At 39.1% G+C, this 20,392-nt stretch overlaps 1 protein-coding gene across 1 annotated transcript in view; it reads right to left on the bottom strand.

The window, feature by feature from the left end:
* The window catches only part of LOC309387437 (cAMP and cAMP-inhibited cGMP 3',5'-cyclic phosphodiesterase 10A-like), a 174,222-nt gene that overhangs the window by 66,558 nt on the left and 87,272 nt on the right, over positions 1–20,392 (bottom strand). Inside the window, exons 6-12 of the mRNA XM_081943914.1 lie at positions 19,274–19,414; positions 17,351–17,506; positions 14,853–14,903; positions 13,884–13,942; positions 11,408–11,459; positions 8,495–8,637; positions 6,855–6,947 (exon numbers count right to left, since the gene is read on the bottom strand). Of these exons, the coding sequence (XP_081800040.1) occupies positions 6,855–6,947; positions 8,495–8,637; positions 11,408–11,459; positions 13,884–13,942; positions 14,853–14,903; positions 17,351–17,506; positions 19,274–19,414 (695 nt within the window). The remainder of the gene's footprint in view (positions 1–6,854; positions 6,948–8,494; positions 8,638–11,407; positions 11,460–13,883; positions 13,943–14,852; positions 14,904–17,350; positions 17,507–19,273; positions 19,415–20,392) is intronic.

Here is a 20,392-nt window from a genome sequence, read left to right on the forward strand (position 1 = left end):
TTTGAATATGTTTTCCTTTAACAAATGTATGAGCTTTTCAAAAAAAATCAATTAATTAGCATTTATTCTCCTGATAAACAATACTTTAAAGGGACAATATAATTCCCATGTTAATTCATAAAGAAAACAATCTTCAGCAATCATATATCAGTTTTAATGCAAAATGATAAATATATTTTATTTTTAATTGGTAGCTGGAGATTATTTACATTAAGGGAAACAGCTGTTTCTTTTAAACAATCTATGTCTTAAAATGATATTTATGAACACTTCCTGTTCTTAGGTAAATATGCTTTCTAACTTTGACCAGGATTCCAATTTTATATCCAGTGTTGGAAAAAAGAAATTCTTACCTGGAAATGTTGCTCTTGTGGGAGGGCATTTAGTTCAGAAAAAGTCCAGCCTCTGATGCTGAATAGGCAAGGCTAGGAAGCATTTCCTAAGGAGGTAGGACTTCTTTAGATCTCCAAGTTAATGCCAAGGTAGGAGATTTTAATAGGCAAATCAACAAAAAAATGTTTTAAGTTGCTTGCTAAAATAGAAGAACTGGCCACCACGATCAATATTATCAATGGATAGAGAAGATCAGAATTGTCTCACAGATTGGGCAAAATGATTTCCTTCCTATGAGAAGAACTGAAGTTCAGTACATAAGAATTTCCTTTTCTCCCCTTATAGGCATGAGGACATTCACCTCAGGGATGTCAAAAAAAACCAACAACAAGATAATACAGCACATGTTTAATTACTTTCAAGATGTCTGAAGGAATAAGCCATGATTTCCTCTAGAAGTGGATGGAATATTCTGTATTCTAATTCCCAAAGAACTATGACTATAGATTATTTGTTTTTCAGGGTTCCAGGGGAAAATGAGAACACTTTATTTAAAGGTTTTGGTTAGAGTTTGACTCTCTTCTATATAGAATCCCTTTTTCAGAGTTGTTCTGTGTAAAAGAAGACAAGACTACTGTTGATGAACTGATGGAAAACAAGTGGCAGATCACTGAAAGGTAAGTTTCTGTCAAGCTATACATCACATTATTGACGTTTATCCGAGATCTGTATTATTGACATTCTTCAATATCTAAAGGTTTCTGCAAACTGTGTTCTTCACATGTTGATGGAATAGATAAAAGCTTAAGAGTTGAAATTTGCCACCAATTGTCATCAGAATTTAGGTGAGGAATTTCTTCATAGCATTGTGGCAAGCTAACAAAGCTGTTGTATTGTTATGACTCAGAAATGAAGGATCAGTCCATGAAATGTCATCACAAAGCTTCATTTTCAAAAATTCAAAACTCAGATTTGGTAAGTAAAAATCTATGGATATAGTTTTTAGGACATAGATGGTGTTATTCACATAGATATTTTTGAACCTGGTATTGCTATCAGTGCTACAGATAGAAGAGCATTTTGCTGCAGAATGATTAAAGACTTGGTGTCTGGTTCTTAAGTCTCTAGAAATAACAGAATGTTGATTCTGAAGGAAAATAATACAATAACCAGATAAAGAGGAATTCTGTGGAAAAAACCCTATGGCTTTTTTCTTTCTATTATTCCTTTAATGCCTGAGATGGGGTAAAAAGAATGTTCTCCTGCCTTCTAGATCATTATCAAATGCTGCTCCATGTGTCTACAATCTCAATTGTTGCTATGAATGAACTCTTAATTAAATATTAAAGAAGGATTCTGTTCAAGAAGTGCTTCCTCTGACATAAAATCATGCATACTTGTGTGGGCCTCCAAACTGAAGGACAAGAGAAGACAAGGTGAAATGCTTTGTAGGAACTTAAGTCTCTCGGCCAGTTGAATTCAAATCCAGCAATTCCCAACATTAGGGAGAGATGAAATGGCCAAATCAATAATGCTCCACAGCATGAAAAATGGAATGGAAATTATGGTGGTTAAACATGAATGTTTAAATGTTTCTCTCCACTTACTTTTTTTTTAACTTCTGGTTTGTATGCTTGCTCTTTCTTTTAATATATTTCCCTCAGCTTCTTTCAAGAACTCCAAACTTTCTTCTCTTGATTAAAGGAAGGAAAACTCAGGGTGTCTAGGAATAAAGCTTGCTTCCAAAGGTAGCCCTTGTTAGCCTTTTCCATCTAATCCTATAGATGGGACATTTTCAGAACTGAATGCGCTCACACCTATGAGGGGAGAAAGCTATAAACATTGCTATCAAGACAAAAAAAAATACCTAACTTCCAGCTTGAAAAACAGAATTGTTAGTCCTGGTTTGAGCCACATTTCTTCTGGAAACTGGATACACTGGAAATAGTAGAAACACTCTTACCATAAATTTCTGTTCAGTATAGAAGACATTCCTTAACCTTGAGATGGCACTAGTACATCGGCTGGATTTTAAAAAAAAGTTTCTCTAAGATAAATGGCTGATTTGTTCTCCTAGATTAATCATTCCTTTAGCCCCTGGCCTGGAACAGAATAAAACTATATATCTATGCCACAGAGTCCCAAAAGTGCTTTTCAAAAGACAACTGGATTGCCTTGGTTTTTTTTTTCTTGAAAACATTTCACTTCTCTTTTTTTAAAAAAAATGTATTTTGTTTATACAAACATCTTTGCAACACATTACAGTTCTTCTACATATCTGTTGTGATTCTTTTATCTTTTAAATAAGTCTTTTATAACTATAACTTTATCTATATGTGCATTTATATTATTTCATACATCTTTTTTCTTCGTTCTATATATAACATTTTATATATTCTATGTATAACAACCTTTATTACATTTGAGTCATTTTGTATCCATTTCCTATTATTTATTTGCTACAGACTATTTTGTATTTATATCTTTTAATCATTTTCTGGTTTTGTAGTTGTTTATTAATTTGTTGATCTTTCTTCATTTCTTTTTTGCTTTCCTGCTTCCCCCCCCCCCTTTCCTCTAGCCAATTATATCATAAATCCCATATGGAGTAATATTCAGATTCTTCTTTCTCTTTAAATTCTTTCGTGAGCCTATCCATCTCTGCACATTCTAATATTTTTATTACATTTATTAAACAATTACACACCAACAGAAGAAAATGTTAAAAAAAACACATTTCAATTCTCATTCAAGAAATTTCTTCGCTTCTGAGAATGAGAACTGAAGAAGCTTCTTGGATGAGAAGCAAAATATTTTCAAAACCAAGAAGATCCACTTGCCTTTTGAAAAGCCCCGTTGGGACAATCGTGACCTGAATGATTGAGAATCTTCATAGACATTTATGCCACTGAGACTACCATATGTAAACATGAGCATGTCAGAGCATGTTTAACTTGAGTTACCATCCCAAAACTAAGAAATGCCTCTGAGAGAGAATTTGTCTTACTTAAAAGAACTTTATTTATTTATTTATTTATTTATTTCTTGGATTTCTAAACCGCCCCCTCTCCCAGAAAGGGACTCGGGGCGGTGTACAGTCAAATGCAGATAAAAATACAATAGTAATATAAAACAATTAAATACATTTGAATGGAGGAGATAAGGCTGTGCAAGAAATAAATAGACTATAAAAAAACCTAAAAACACCCCAATTAAAACCCAAACCCAATTAAGATATATCCCGGGAGGTAAACTAAGAGAGTGCCAGGCCAGCTGATTGAAATAGGTGAGTCTTTAATTTCTGACGGAAGGAACGGAGGTCGGTGGTAGTTCGAATGTCGGGGGGGGAGGTCATTCCAGAGGGTTGGGCCCATCACAGAGAAGGACCTACTCCTAGGTGTCGCCCGCTGGCATTGCCTAGCGGACGGCACCAGGAGGAGTCCCTCTCTGTGTGAGCGGATAGGTCGCAGGGACGTGTGTGGAAGGATGCGATCCTGCAGATAACTAGGTCCTATGCCATGGAGCGCTTTAAAGATGGTGATCAGTACCTTGAAACGCACCCGAAAGGCCACAGGTAGCCAGTGCAGCTCGCGCAGGAGAGGTGTTACGTGGGAGTAACGTGTACTCCCCATGATAACCCGCGCGGCTGCGTTCTGAACTAGCTGCAGTCTCCGGATGCGTCCCAAGGGAAGCCCCATGTAGAGGGCATTGCAGTAGTCCAGGCGAGACGTCACCAGCGCATGAGTGACCGTGCGCAGGGCACTCCGGTCCAGTAGGGGGCGCAATTGGCGCACCAGGCGAACCTGGTGGAACGCCCCCCTTGCCACGGCTGCCACATGGTCCTCCATTGACAGCCGGGCATCAAGGAGGACGCCCAAATTGCGCGCCCGCTCCACAGGGGACAGTTGTTCGCCCCCTATGGCCAGCGATGGCGTCAGCTGGCTGAACCGAGGTGCCGGTACCCACAGCCACTCAGTCTTGGAGGGGTTGAGTTTGAGTCTGTTGTCCCCCATCCAGACCCCGATGGCTTCCAAACAACGGGACATCACTTCGACAGCCTCGTTGGGGTGGTTTGGGGTTGAAATGTACAGCTGAGTGTCATCAGCGTACAGGTGGTACTCAACCCCAAAACCACGGATGATCTCACCCAGCGGCTTCACATATGCGTTGAACAGGAGAGGCGAGAGGACCGACCCCTGTGGCACCCCACAAGTGAGTGGCCTCAGGGACGACCTCTGCCCCCCTGTCAACATACATTGCTTCCGGTCGGAGAGGTAGGAGCCGAACCACCGCAAAACGGTGCCTCCAACTCCCATCCCCTCCAACCGGCGCAATAGGATACCATGGTCGATGGTATCAAAAGCCGCCGAGAGGTCTAATAGGACCAGGATAGAGGAACAACCCCTATCTCTGGCCCTCCAGAGATCATCAACCAACGCGACCAAGGCTGTCTCTGTGCTGTGCCCGGGTCGGAAGCCAGACTGGCGTGGGTCTAGATAATCGGATTCGTCCAGGTGTCGTGGAAACTGCTGCGCCACCACATTCTCAACAACCTTCGCCAAAAAGGGGAGGTTGGAGACTGGACGGTAATTAGCTAGCTCCATTGGGTCGAGCGAAGGTCTCTTGAGCAAGGGTCTCACCACCGCCTCTTTCAAGGCGGTTGGTAAGTATCCCTCACCCAATGAGGCGTTCACCAGGCCCAGAAGCCAGCCTCGTGTCACCTCCCATGCTGCCAGTACCAGCCAGGAGGGGCACGGGTCCATTGAACATGTGGTGGGCCGCAGCCGTCCACGTAACCTGTCCAAATCCTCGGGGGCAACAGAGTCAAACTCCTCCCAGAATGGTCTCTCAAGACTCGCTGTTGACGGCTTGTCTGGTCCACTGACGGGGGTCCATCCGCTCCGGATCTGATCAATTTTGTCCTGAAGATATTACCCAAACTCCTCTGCTCTTCCCTGTAAGGGTGTCTCCCGCGTCCCCTGCGACAAAAGGGAGCGGGTCACCCGAAACAGGGCGGCAGGGCGGTTATCCGTGGACGCAATAAGGGCAGCACAATGTCTACGCTTGGCCGCTCTCATTGCCACAAGGTAAGTCCGCAAGTAGGCTCTTACCTGTGTTCGGTCAGATTCGGAGCGTGAGGACCTCCACCTGCTCTCTAGACATCTCCTGTGGCGCTTCATCACCCTAAGCTCCTCAGTGAACCAAGGAGCCTGGGAGGGTCGATGCCGCAGGAGAGGTCGCAAAGGCGCAACCCGGTCCATGGCCCCAGTCGTCGCCCTATTCCAGGCAGTCACTAGGTCCTCGGAGCGGGAGCGGGACAGGGCTACAGGTATTGGCCCAAGCTCCGTCTGGAATCTGTCCGATTCCATCAGGTGCCTGGGGCGGTACCAGCTTGTAGGGTCTGGTTCCGCCTCCTCGCGGTGGGGGATAGTGCCAGGGAAGTCCAGCCGGAGGGATGAGTGATCTGACCATGACAGGGGCGTGATGACTAAGTCCCCTATTCCCAGATCACTCGTCCACTGTTCAGATACAAAAATGAGGTCCAGTGTGTGGCCCCCTTCGTGAGTGGGTCCCTGAACTAATTGGGTCAGGTCCATGGCCGTCATGGAAGCCATGAACTCCCGAGCCACCTCAGAAGCCGCTCCCGTTGACGGCGAGTTGAAGTCCCCCATGACCAAAAGTCTGGGAGTCTCAACTGCCATCGCTGAGATTAGCTCGAGGAGCTCGGGCAGGGCTGCTGATGCATAGCGAGGAGCCAAGTATACAATCAGCAAGCCCCACTGCCTCCCTGGGCCCCAGTTCACACCAAGGGACTCACACCCAGGTATCTGAGGGACAGTGAACTCCCTCGGCTCTAGACATTCCCGAATAACCACCGCCACCCCACCACCCTTACCCAGGGCCCGGGGCTGATGGAATGCCCGGAAACCTGGTGGGCACATTTCCACAAGGGGTAAACCACCCTCGTGGCCCAACCAGGTCTCCGTTATCCCTGCAAGGTCTAGCTCCCCCTCTGAGATCAGCTCATTAATGAGGGGGGCCTTGTTGGTAACAGACCTTGCATTGCAAAGCATCAGCCGCAGGCCCTGGCTCTGTAGTTCCTGTCCACCTAGACTGCAGGGGTTGGTACAAACGACCGGGCGTAACCAGCAGCCATGGTCTCCCAACCGACCTTGGGATCTTGTCCTGTCCTCGCATCCCCTCCTCCCCACGACCGTTATAATAGGACAACCCTCTACTCGAGTGACCTTTATTTTCCCCCCCTCCACCGCATCCCCGTCCTTCCTGGACTCACCTGTTTGTCCGGCACTGGCTCTCCTCCCGGTCTGATTGGCCCTCCCCCCCACCCTGGAACCCCCTAAAAAAGATAGAAAACATTTTACTAAAAATCCCCTTAACTTCCGGTTCCTGCACCTCTCGGGGTCCACGAACTAAAATCATTTTAAAAAATTAACTGCATAAAAATGCTTCAAATATTGTACACATACCAAATGTGTGCTGAAACCCTAATGAATTCCTACCTGTTAAAACGTGGATCTGCATAGGCATCAGGTATGTTGAGGACTTCACCAGTTCTTGCTACCTGACCAGCTATTCCTTTTTCAATAGAAAATCTGCATAGATTTAAAGAGATGTGTCCTATTAAAGCAATATGCTGATATGAAACAGTAACACTTGTAACTGATAAATGGCGTTCATCACTAGATAGTATCTCACCAGCTTGGGACAAAAGGCCAAGTTAGAGCTATTTCCTAAGAGGTGAGGTATCCTATACACAAATTAATAAAGTCAAGAGCTATGCAATAATATCATTAATATCTCACTGTAACAGGATCTGCTCCCAGAGTACTTTTATAGTAATGAAGATATTTTAAGAATACTGTTTTCCCTGAGTCAGGTGCCCTCATTAGTCACCTCATTCCCAAAAGATTTCCTGGAAAATATTCTGCACAATGTAGTGTCATTGATGTTATGCTAAATTTGTGATGCCTTGTGAAATGACCAAATACTCACATGAGAACCCAATAGGTTTTTGTCCTCCCTGAAGAGATTCCACAGATTATATTTAGATTAAAACTCTGTATTTTATTTAAAAAGTAGGTAGGGATATCACTTTTGCCTAGACTCTGGAGTGGAAAGCCTTAAATAAGTCCCTAGGTTTCCTAACAGGATTGACACGGTCAATGCACATTTTCCATGTAGAATTTAGGGGGGGGATCTCAAAAATATAACATTAATTTGATCCCCCAAGAAAATACAAAGGGTTTGCTCTTAAACTAAACTGAGTCTTAAACAAGAGGAAATTCAAAAAGTAATACCAAGTTTTTCAAGAGAGACTTTGGAATAACTTAAATAAAATAGGCTATATTTGGTGGAAGAAGATGCCATGTTATGAAATTAAGGAAGCAGTTATGAAAAACGCATTGCTTATTCAGAGAATGGGGGAAATTGTTTTCTACGCCACCAGTAATATTACAGTACACAATGCTGAGAAATTGCCTTTTCAATCACACAGAACCAATCTCTCTTACCAAACAACTATTTCCCATCTCCATCTAAATTCCTAAAGTCTCTGGAAATGCTTTACATTTATTCTTTAAATTGACAGATCATAGAATCATAGGACTGGAAGGCTCCTCAGACGTCTTCTAGTCCAACCCCCTGCTCAAGGCAAGACAGCTTATACCATCCCAGTCAAATCATTGCCCATTTTTGAAAAACTCCAATGATGGACCACCCATAACTCCAGGGGTGGGGGACTATTTCAGTGATTAATTGTTCTCATTGTCAGAACATTTCTTGGTCAACCAATTGTGAATTCACTGGTGGTGGTACTATCTATCCCACCTTTTTTTATCTTATCAAGAAGTCTGATGTGGTCTGCTTTGTCAAATTCCTTACTGAAGTCCAAGTATACTGTGTCCATAGCATTTCTCTGGTCTTTATCAAAGAAGGCAACATGTTGTCTGATATGATCTGTTTTAACAAATCCATGCTGGCTTCTAGGAATCATCTTGTTCATTTCTAGGTGCTTACAAATCCTCCACTAACTTCAATGAGAATGAAATCATAAAATGATAAACACTGTCACAGTATCTGTAAATTCAGACAGAAGTTGAATTAAAGTATGAAACTTGTAAAAACAAACTCCTCCTCCTACCTTATTTCTTTGGTCTTCCTGAAGACAGGCTTCCCTTCATGTACTTCTCCAATATCAAACAAGTCTGAATACAACTCATTGTTCTTCTGATCTACCTGGAAGAGTGCACAGCGATCTGCATTCACCAGGTTTTTTGCATATATCTACAAAGAGCAAAACTAGATTAACCAAAGTGGGTATGGGACAAGGCCAGAATTGTGTTATACTAATATACTAAGAGTAATTAACCTCAAAACATATACAATTTCTGTCTTGCTTATGGAGCTAGGTAGATGGTTATATATCGTAGACATGTTCTACTTATCTGTGATTTCATGTTGAGAGACCCACTATTAAATTATTTTCTCCAAGATCAGGCCACACCAGTCTGCAATCATGGAAGATGAGGTTCAAAAAAAACCAAATCTTCACAAATATGTACATAAAAACTTCAGAGGTTGTGAATTTTAATCTAACTAAAATGTTTGATGATTGATGATTCAAATGGCAAGTGCAAACTATGTTTTCCTCATGATAATGTTTAAGTCACTGCATTATAGTAAATAATAGTAAACTAAGTAGTACACTAGTAAATAATATAACAATTTGAATCAAAAGGATCTTTAAACAACATCTGTATATTTATATATAATAGAGACTACAATACTGATAATCTTTTTGCCAAAAGCACAGTGCACATAAAAACACATATTTAGCTCCAATTAGATTTCTTTCCCAATAATGAAAAAATCATTTATATAATGAAAAAGCAAGCTGAAAGAAAATAATCTATCACCGTATTTATATAATGTACTTAAACAAATAGTCAAGCAAGTTCTAACATAAAAAGTTACTATTAAGAGAATAAATAAAAGGTTCAGTTCAACATGTAACTTTGAGTCTCTACCATTTAAGCATTTAAAGATCTCTAGAGACACATTTCTGTTGCTAGACTTTTAATTATTGAATTTAATACTAATTTTACATTACATATTTAATGTTTGTATTTTGCTTCTTTTTAATATTGTCCCCTGCTGAGAGTTTATTTAAGTAAATGGAAGGATACAAATGTTCTAAACATTTAATAACCAAAGGTCTTCATGTTTTGTTAATTCTCCTTTCCTCCTATGCCATCTCTGTGAAGTTCTAAAGAGACCTCCAACTCACTAGTTTATCTGCTGGTGGGACAAGGGTTTACTAAGGAAAGAAAGAATTTGCACAAAACCTTTTTTTCTGAGGCAGGAAGAATTCATGAACATAGGGCTGCTCAGATAGCTACTGCTGGCAAGTACTTGTTGCTATAGAGTAAGTTATTCCAAAGTGTGTCAGATTCATTTTGAAGCATATAAAATAATTTTAGGGACAAATGTTATCTTACTTTGAATCGCACCATGCTCTCGCTACCATTATTTATAGCACTGTCATCATTTTTTCAGGTTACATCAAAAGTTAGATAGCAGATCCACAAACACATTGTTAAAAAGTACCTAGCTGATTTTCCCACCTTGAATTAGTTAAAACATTTTCAAGTTTTTATTATAAATATTCAAAACAGCTTGCAAAGGACATATATGTAAAAACCTAATATTAATATATGAAAATAACATAGTGAAATTTTAAGAATTTGACTGTGCTACTACTTGGGATTAACCTTTCAGATGGTTCTTACTAGAAAAATTCTAGAACCCAATACTGATCACCAAATCCTAGTTTGCATAGAATTGCAGCAGAGAATTGGGCCTTCACAGTGCCTGGCAGCTATTGAGGTCTGGATGGGGGATAACAGCTGAACCTTGGTACGATGCAGTGGCTATGGCTGCAGGGAACCTCAGGATCCAGTTGTTTATCATTTTCAGTTCTGGATGGGGATGCACTGGTTCTGAGGGTTCTCCTAAATCCATGACTCTTGCTCAAAGGGCAGGTGACGGTCATGTCTAGGAGGGCCTTAGTGCAATTTCATGTTGTGCACCAGCTGCACCTTAACTGGATCAGGAGGCCTTGAACACAGGCAGTCATGTCCTGGTCATCTTTCAGTTGGATTACTGCAGTGGGATCTATACCCTTTAAGAGTATTCTGTACCTACAGTTGGTGCAGAACACAATGGTGGGGACAATTCTGGAGGCCCCTAGAGTGGTGCACATAACCTCACTGTTGTGCAAGCTGAATTGATTACCAGTCTGCTTTCATGTTCAATTCAAGATGTTGGTCATTACCTTTAAAACATTTTAGAATGTGGGAACAGGGTATATGAGAAGCTACTTCACCTGAGTTGGATTTGCCCACCCTATTTGATCCAGCAGAAAGGGACTGTAACAGACCTAATCTGTTAAGGAATTTCACTTGGTGGAACCAAGGAGAAGAACCTTTTCCACTGTGACCTTTGCTTTACAGAACATTCTATCACCAGAGGTGAGATCCGAACCAACCTTCCTGATCTTCCAAAAGGATTAGGATTAATGGAGGCATTCTTTGTTGGAAGTGGTTGATGGGGTAAGAAGACGACTTCAACCCCGTGCTGCCCATCCTCTTGGTTCTATTTTTTAAAGAATTTTATTATTAATGGCTCTTCTCCTAACCTTGCCCACCAGAATTCCTTAGCGGATGGGGTCCATAGCAGGCCATTTCCATTGGTGTGAGTGGGATGGACTATCCAATTGGGGTGAGACGGTTCCTCAAATACCCTAGACTCATGCCTTATAGGGCTTTAAAAGTAATAATCAACACAACTGGTAACCAACTAGCTCCCACAACAGTAGTGTTATATATGCCACTAAGGGCTCCTACAACTGTCCATACTACTGCATCCTGCAAAACTTTAAATTCTGAAATAATAATTACTGTATGAAGGAGAGATGTATTTAGGTCAGAAATAAACACATTTCAAAGATTCTGTGGCCTGAATGATACTAAAATTTAAGTAAAAGTTACCTTACCATTATATTTTCAAGTAGAGAATCTATTGCAACTATGTTATCAAAGTAGGTTCTGTAGAAGGAGAAAAAAACCAAATTTCTTATTGTAATGAAATTCTTTTTAAACTTTATCATGATCTAGTTCATTTTAAATTTACCAATTAAAAAGATATTTTTACCTATTTCAGAAAACTTACATTATAAGTTTTCTTACTGAAATAATTTTCTAGGTACTGAGTTCCAAAAGTTATGTCTAACAATGAAAGGAGTTATGAGCCTATAAGATTGGTACATCAAAGGCAACTACTAATCCCTATGAGCTTCCAGTGGGAATTTTGGATTTCTCCCAAGGAACTGATCAAAGTTCCATCACCTTGACAGCACTTGTCCAACTTTGAGCGCAATTTTATCAGCAGATGCCTAGAATATTCCTTATAGAGGTTATCCAAGTGATCTGGCTTATGGGAATGGCTTGTGGGAATGACTTTGGGAGAGTGGGAAAGAGATGCTGCCTAGGGAACAATCAGATAAGAGGGAGTACAGTATAGCTGCATAGTTGACAGAACAAGAGGCTCAGGAGAGACTATCCCTAAATTATCAATTTATTTTCTAGACAAGAAAATTGGGCAGATTTTAAATCAGTATCTGATATTGCAGGAAAAAAACCTAAATAAAACAAATGCAGATCTGTCAACCCAAATACAGATTAAGGGAAAAAAATAAATGCATAAACATTGTTCAATTCTTGAATCTAGAGTACCTGGTTTGGAATGGTGTCTGTGTCACTGGTTCTCTGTTAAACCAGAGTTGGTTTCTCCCGGTATGGTGTGGTATGCCAGGAGAGGTAATGAAAAGATTCTGGCGTACCTGATAGGACCGGTAGCAATGGTGGCCTGGCCACACCCACGTACCAGCGAAAGAAACAGCCAATGAAGGAAGAGGAGCAGAGTCCTCGGCTGTTGGAAGAAGCGCCCATGCTTCATTCTCTTTGAGAGCCGCCTAGCTTGTCGTGGGAAGAAATCAGGGGGAGAAAGGGAGGAGAAAGCCGAGCTTCTGGAGGAGGACTGGAGGAGGAATTCTGGGAGTTGAAGTCCACAAGTCTTAAAGCTATTAAGTTTGAACTCTCCTGGGGGTGTTTTAAAGGGTTAAGGGTGCAAGTTTCTTATAACTTGACAGCTTTAAGACTTGCACACTTTGAATGCCAGAGTTTCTGAGCCAACATTTTGGTTGCTAAGCAAGAGCATTGTTAAGTGAGTTTCACCACATTTTACAAGTTGGCCATGCCCACCTGGTCACATGACCACCAAGCCATGACCACAAAATAGGCCACGCCCACAGAATAGGTAGGAAAAAAATTTGAAACCCACCCCTATGTTAAACCATACCAAATTAGATTAACCCAGACTCAAGAGAGACACAAAGCATTGAACCCTGGACCAAGTGGTTTCTTTATATCTCCCTATTGGGGGTGGGGATGGGGTTTTTTTTTATTTTGAAAAATAAACATATTCTATAAAGGTGATGTTCAGATTTTTGTGTGTGCGCGCACATGTGCATGCATGGACCATTTCCTCTAATCCTTATCCTACACTTTTACAATTAATATTACAATATTTCCTCAACATTATACTATTACAGTAACTATTACTGTGCCCTATAGTATTGACTATGCAATTGACTATATATCAACGTTATCTTCTTACAAAATCTGTCCAGTCTTTTTTCTTCTCTCTGCAATCCTATCTATTTCTTTCCTCCCTCTGTTAATGGGCCATTTGTAGAAGACTTGAACCTTTTCTGGTTGTGTTTCATCTTGCTGGGACTTTATGCTTGGTTCTTATCTGGACTGTCCATTTCCTCTGAAGGAAAAGCATCTTCTTTCATTTGGCTGCTGCATCTTGCAATTTACTGGTGGCTGCAGAACTCCAAAGAGAAATGTGATATTGTGTCGTACCCTAACCCTCTATTACCATCCTGTACTGTCCCCTCTCCTCCCTCACCTGTGTCAAGGTTGCAACTTTTTTGCAGACTGTATTATAAAATATTATTTTAGTGGAGACTGCCTATTATAAAATAATGATTATATGGACCTGTTCCTAGTTATAATTTATGAGTATATAGGTGGTCCTCATTTAGTGACCATAATTAAGATGGACAACTTGATCATTAATGAAAACTATGGGAAACCATGGCTGTGTTTATGACCTTATTTTAGCTTTACTTTGCTTTACAGACATGCAAAGGTTGGAAATGCGGGGATTGGTTGCAAAATTACTTTTTCAACATCATCATAACTATGAACAGTCACTATATGAGGCAGCCACTAAATGAGGGCTACCTGTAATAACCTCTCATTATTCAAATCGTATGAAACTGCACAGAGAATACTTTTAAACCAATTTCCAGAGCAATGAATAACCCACAATAAATATATCTATATCAATTATTTAAAAATAATCATAATATGGCTGTAGAGACTCACTTTCATGTCACTTACTTTGATACGTCAAGCAGGAAGTCATTCAGTTCAGTCTGTTTGGCCAAACCCTTGGATACCTGGTGCAAATGTAGGGAACACTATTGCTTATTTAAGCAGAAGAACAGAATCAGAATGAACCTACAAACATAGCTATTACCTGCCCAGGATTTGCTAAGAAGAAATAAAGGAAGGAAATACATATATAAAATTCAAGCCTCACATATGTTGTACTTCAATTTGAGGTTAATTGTGGACATATGCATGCTAATAACTGTAATCATACATTTGAAAAATGGCACTGACCTTAAATAGCAATAGCACTTAGACTTATAGCACTTAGACTTATATACTGCTTCATACTGCTTTTACAGTCCCCTCTAAGCGGTTTACAGAGTCAGCATATTGCCGCCAAACAATCTGGGTCCTCATTTTACTGACCTCTGAAGGATGGAAGGCTGAGTCAACCTTGAGCCGGTGAGATTTGAACTGCTGAACTCAGTGGTGGATTGCTAACCAGTTTACTGCCGGTTAGCTCATGGTCGCGTGCATGCATGCAACATTTCTGTGCATGCACAGAAGCATTTGGGTTGGGTGGGTGGGTGGAGCCTCCCACCACCGCCACTACCAGTTTGGCCAAACCTTGCCAAATCGGGAGCAAACCACCTCTGGCTGAACTGCAGCTACCAGTCAGCTGAAGTAGCCTGCAGTACTGCACTCTGACCACTGCGCCACCTCAGCTTTTTAAAACTACTCCCTACCTTCTCTTTTCAGAAAAGTGGAGTGTTAGCCCAAAATGCAAACCCAATCTGGACTGATCCCAAATTAGAAGGAATTATTAGAAATACACAAATAATTTAAAAAAACACCTTCAGCTTAATGTCCATTTTTTGCAATATCCAAATATTACAGAACAAACTAATAATATTTTATATCCTTAGAATTAAGTTATTCTTCTTAGGAAAATTAACATTTAATCCAGAGACTTACCTCTACTTGATGCATTGCTACTGAGACCCACGCAAGGTTTGCTACTGCAACCTGGAAAAAAACCACAAAATTCTGTTTATTTGGAAGACAACAAAATTTGTCTTGTGTTGAAAATTCTAGCGTTTACCCATATTTGGGTTATGTAAGCAATAATGAAAGGTATACATCTAGTAAAAATGTTTATCAGTTTAAATGACATCTAAGTAATTGGGTTACATTATTTATGATATTTATTTTCCATTAAATATTATATTTTTATTATCTATTTGATAAATACACTACTCAAGTTATGTAGAAAAATATAAATAAGAACATGAATTAAAACAATAATTAGTTTTAGTTAAATAGTTAAAATATCATTATATAAAAGACTATAGAAGTGTGCAAAACCTTTGGGAGTCATCTTGTCTGAAATATCCCCTACAACAGGGGTGGGCAACTATGGCCCCTTTACAACCCATGGCTGACTCAGGAATTCTGGGAGTTGAAGTCCACAGTCCATAACGAGACCATAGTTGCCCATTCCTGCCTTACCACCTTTCTGAAAATGTTCTGATTCTTTTCTGCTTATATAAAAATGTTCCAGATTCAAAGCAGGCAATGCCTGCAGTAGGTTTGGAAATGTAAATGAAATGCTTTCATTGAGTATAGTTGATTTCATTTAATACAATATAATAGCTGCTCCCACCTCATAGTCTTCATCTCTTTGTGTAAAGATAGCAGTACTTAATCATAATGTCCATGGAGAGCCAATATACACTGCCTCTAAAATGTTAAGTTAACCAAAGTCAAGAGTAAAAAATGATATGGAAACAAAAAGAAAAAAAAACCTTGGTTTAACCCTAGCCTACTTTATTTGAAATGCAACTCAGATGCTACCACTACAATATCCCAAAAAAGATCTACAGTATTATCTATGCCTATAACTAGTTACAAGTCCAAGACACTCATCACCAAACTCTGACTATTTAGAATATTACAAATAAATATTTTGCAATAGATTCTATGCAACCTTCCGTTATTAATATGAGAAGTAGGATAGAAGGGAGTGAGATATTGGATAGAAGGAAGGAAGATACTGGATAAAGAAGCTCTTCCTAAGGAATCCCATCTTGTTCTGTGCCTTGCTACAATGTAGGTTGTATTATACATCTATGTATCTGGCAAAGACATCTACAAGTAAAATGGCAAAGAGGATATAAAGAGGATATTTAAAGCCAGTTTGGTGTAATGACTAAGAATCAGTTTTCATCTGGAATGTAGTCCAGATTCCCAGGAGGGAGAGAATACATTCTAGAGAAGCAAGAGACAACTCAGTTCAGATAGTTGGTGTGTGAGACAAAAGAGGTGAATACAGCTCCTCCCTAACTGTTCCCAGAGTATATTCATCACTTGCTTTGGTTTGGCAAGATTCTGTCCATAGGTGTGCAACCATTTAAAAAGAAATCTGCTTCGAAGAGTCAAGTGTCTTTCTTGCTTTTGTAGCCTTACATCAGGATAGAAACCAGGAGACCATGAGTTCTAGTCTTGCCTTAGGCATAAAGCTGGCTGGCAGACTTAGGGCTAGTTATTCTCTCTCAGCTCAACCCAACTCATAGGATTGTTGTTCTGGGGAAAATAGAAAGAAGGAGGAGTATTAGGTATGTTTGTTGCCTTAAGTTCTTTACAAAAAAATAATGAAGGTGGGATAAAAATCAAATGAATAAATAGAAGAGGGACAAAAGTGCAGTGCCCTGATATTAGTCTTGTGCTCCTTCTTCAGACTGAATCCAGAAGTGTACCAAATGTATCACTACAATTCTCTTATGAAATATTGTGTTTTTCTACTCGGTGGGGCTGTCAGAGTCATCCTGTACAGAACACATAGTCCCAAAGTCTTTGCGCTGGGCATAAGAGGTTTCCTCTGCCTTTTTCATGTATTAAACATACACCTGACAATGAAATGGGTAGTCATCCACTTCTAAAGAGAAAACAAGGTTGGCCATTGATAAAATCTGTCCAGAGGAAGAAATATAACCAAACTGAACAATGGTAACACTCACTGCCGTGTATAAGATTTTGCCACGTTAAGACATTATTTGAGGCAAGGAGACAACTGGATCTCAATTGGTGGTGGTTCAAGTCAGCATGTGGCATTATTTGACCCTTTGCTTCTATTTAATAACCTTGGCATGGCCATCAGGAAAACCGTTTCTTCTGATTGCAACACTGACACAACTGCTAAAGCCAATTAGAATGATTGTGCAAAAAGCCCTAAGGATCAATATCAACTGTATGGCCAAATGAAGGATGTTTAACCTATTATCCTAGGCTCATCATGCCACTGTATAAAACTTTACTTCTCATCTAATGTATCTTGGTAGTCTCATTTAGCAATTGAATATCTCATTTAGCAATAGTCTCATTTAGCAATTGAATATCCTCAATATAATTTCCAGCCACAGAACTACATGTTAGCTGCATATATGAATATGCTCAGTGCTACATTTAAGATTTACCTCTTGGTGACTGAGATGGAAAGTTTCATTACCCCACTTTCGATAAAGCTCCAGGATACCAATTAGATCTCCAAGTACGGTCACAATTGGCAAACAAAGTACAGACTTGATACGAGTCCCTGATTCCAGCCCAGTTCCTTTGGGAAACCGCTCATCCTAGAAAGGCAAGTGCTGTTTTATATTAATGATATAATATTTAGTTCATTTATAATGGAACAGTTTTATTAATAACTAGGATAGCTATATATTTAAGCAAAAACCCACTGATTCTTTCACAGAGATTTTGTCCAATGCTGAAAAGTAGAACTTAGAATAACTTTATTGTCACTTTAAATGTGCACTAATAGCATACATTAAAATGAAATTTTGCTGCGTAAAGTTCTCGAAGGGTCACCACTTCAAATGTATACTACATAAACATGACAACAAATAGAAAAATATGCATGTAATTTAAATAATTATAATTATTATAATTTAATATAAAAACACGTGATGCTAAATTGTGGCTTTAATGGTCAGTGCAGAAAGTACATTATGTTGATAAGATGCATAGAGAAGTATATGGACCTTTCCTGTTCTATTATTTTTATCAAATTAAATTATCTGCATTGAACAGTGATTTTTCTTCAGCACTTTTCTTATGCATAAATAAGAATGAGGAAAATTCTACGTTTATCTAAATTTGTATTTATTTATCACATTTTCTAAATCACCCTAAGTGACCATGTTTGCAATGGACTTGATTGGTTAAAGTGAATTTCTCTTCTTTCATAGTCTGACAGTAGCCCTTAGTTTTTACATCTATATAATTTTATTTACTGAATGATACTCTTGAATATACAGCATACATATTTATCAGATAATGCATGCACTTTAGTCCCATGCTGATAAAACAGCAATTTGCTACCAAACTTTCAGTCAAGTTATGAAAATGGGAGTTGCAGCATAATTGCATTTGTTATGTAACAAAGGAAATGTTTCTGGAATTTAGGTACTGTAACTGATATTACTAAATTGTTTTTCTAAAACATCGTATCTTGAAGGGAAAAATTCTTGACATGCAAAAGTTTTGAATTCCTGACACCTGCTTACAGGTTAGAAAATACATTTCTTTATGAATCCCTGGCTGAGCATATACAACCATTGTATTTTTCTATTAGTGAATTGCACCTAAGAAAAATTAAAGGCACAGAGAGTGAGAATGCAAATGTAAACTGAGGAATTTAGATACAGGTAGCCATTGTTAAGTTATTACATTATTTAGTGACCATATGCAGTTACGACAACAATGAAAAAGTAACTTTATGACCAATTCTCACCTGTAAAACCCTCACAGCTCTGTAAAGCAAAGGAAAGCCTATATAGATCATAAGCACAGTTGCTGTTTCACTTAGCAACTGATTCACTTAACAACTGAATTACCAGACCTAATTGCAGTTGTTAAATGAGGACTACTTGAATAGGCAAACTGAAATAGGTAAATTGATTCTGGGCATATTTAGAATTTTGAGAACATAATCTCACAAAATAGTTGCTGTGCTGGGATCACCCAAATTCTGCAGAAGAATTCAAGAAGCTTCTTCTGCAGAACTGGAGAAGCTTCTTGGCTGAGAAGCAAAACATCTTCAAGGAAAAACAAAGTCCAGTAGCCTTTTGAAAAAGACATCTTTGGGATGACTGAGAATCTCCATAGACATTGTGCGCGAATCAGTTTTTAGACATCCATGTTAGCCAAAACTTAAGAATTCTAGTTTGAAGCCCTTGATTTTCTGAAGACATATTTAGAACCTTCATAGTAGACATGCTTCTCATCCCATTCCCAACATTCCCCTTCAAAAGTTCCTTTGAAAAGTTCCTTTCTACCAATACCAAAAGTCACTTCATCTGACTCCAATATTATTTTTAAGGAAGACAACTATTTACCCCCAAAATATCTTCTATTAATAGTGTTTTCTTAGATTTGGCTACATGAGCAGATATTGTGGTGCCGTATTTAACTGGTCCTACAGGAACAAGTACTGGTTGTCCATCCTTCAGTCTTGGTGGTGTGAACATGCAAAGACTCTGAATAACAAAAGGGGAAAAAAAAGAAAGTCCAATTAAATTCTTTGCACAATAAATCATTAAACATAAATCATTAATCAAAATCTAACAGCTCACATTCAATGTTTGTGCTGCTAGAAATATGACAAAAATTATTGTTTTGTTTCAAGTAGATCTCATGCAGCCCGACCAACAGTAACAGATTGCCTATGTGAGTCAATCCATTATTACATAGACTTCAATTCGTAATGAATATTCTATACGCCATAGCGATCATCTGAAAGCTCACAGCTTGTACCTACCTCCTCATCAAACTCATTACAATACCATTTGAACTTAAATATGAAACTATAGAGAAGAAAGTAAAAAAGAACATAAAATATAACTAAGCTACACTGCATAGAATACATAGAAAATTAACAGCAGAAAAAGATCCAGTGGTCCACCGAGTCTGCCCTTTAAAGTTTTTAATTTTGTTTTTTATCAATTTATCAATTTATCTATAATTTATCAATCTATCAATCTATCAATCTATCAATCTATCAATCTATCAATCTATCAATCTATCAATCTATCAATCTATCAATCTATCAATCTATCAATTTATCAATTTATCAATTTATCAATTTATCAATTTATCAATTTATCAATTTATTTTTTTGGCAGATGATAGACAAGTGTTTATGCATGTTTAAACTCAGTTGCTAATGGAAGTTGGTTCCAAGCTTTCACTACTCCTTCTACGAAGTAATACTTTCTAATTCCATTGTCATCTCTCAGTTCCCTTCCCTGCACTAGGATACCTTGTAGAATTCTGTACACTCAAAAAGAATTCCAGTTACCTGTGGGACAAACTGTCTCTATGACGTCTGCTTGTCAATGTCACAGCAAATCACTATCACTTTGTGGGACCTTCTCCACTAATAGCATGTGCCCTTATGCAACTGCATGCCCTGAGAATCATCTGATCCTGACCTTTTAGAGCTTCCATAACTCCCT

This window comes from Natrix helvetica (assembly GCF_964273705.1).
Source record: "Natrix helvetica genome assembly, chromosome: 2".
Taxonomy (NCBI): domain Eukaryota; kingdom Metazoa; phylum Chordata; class Lepidosauria; order Squamata; family Natricidae; genus Natrix; species Natrix helvetica.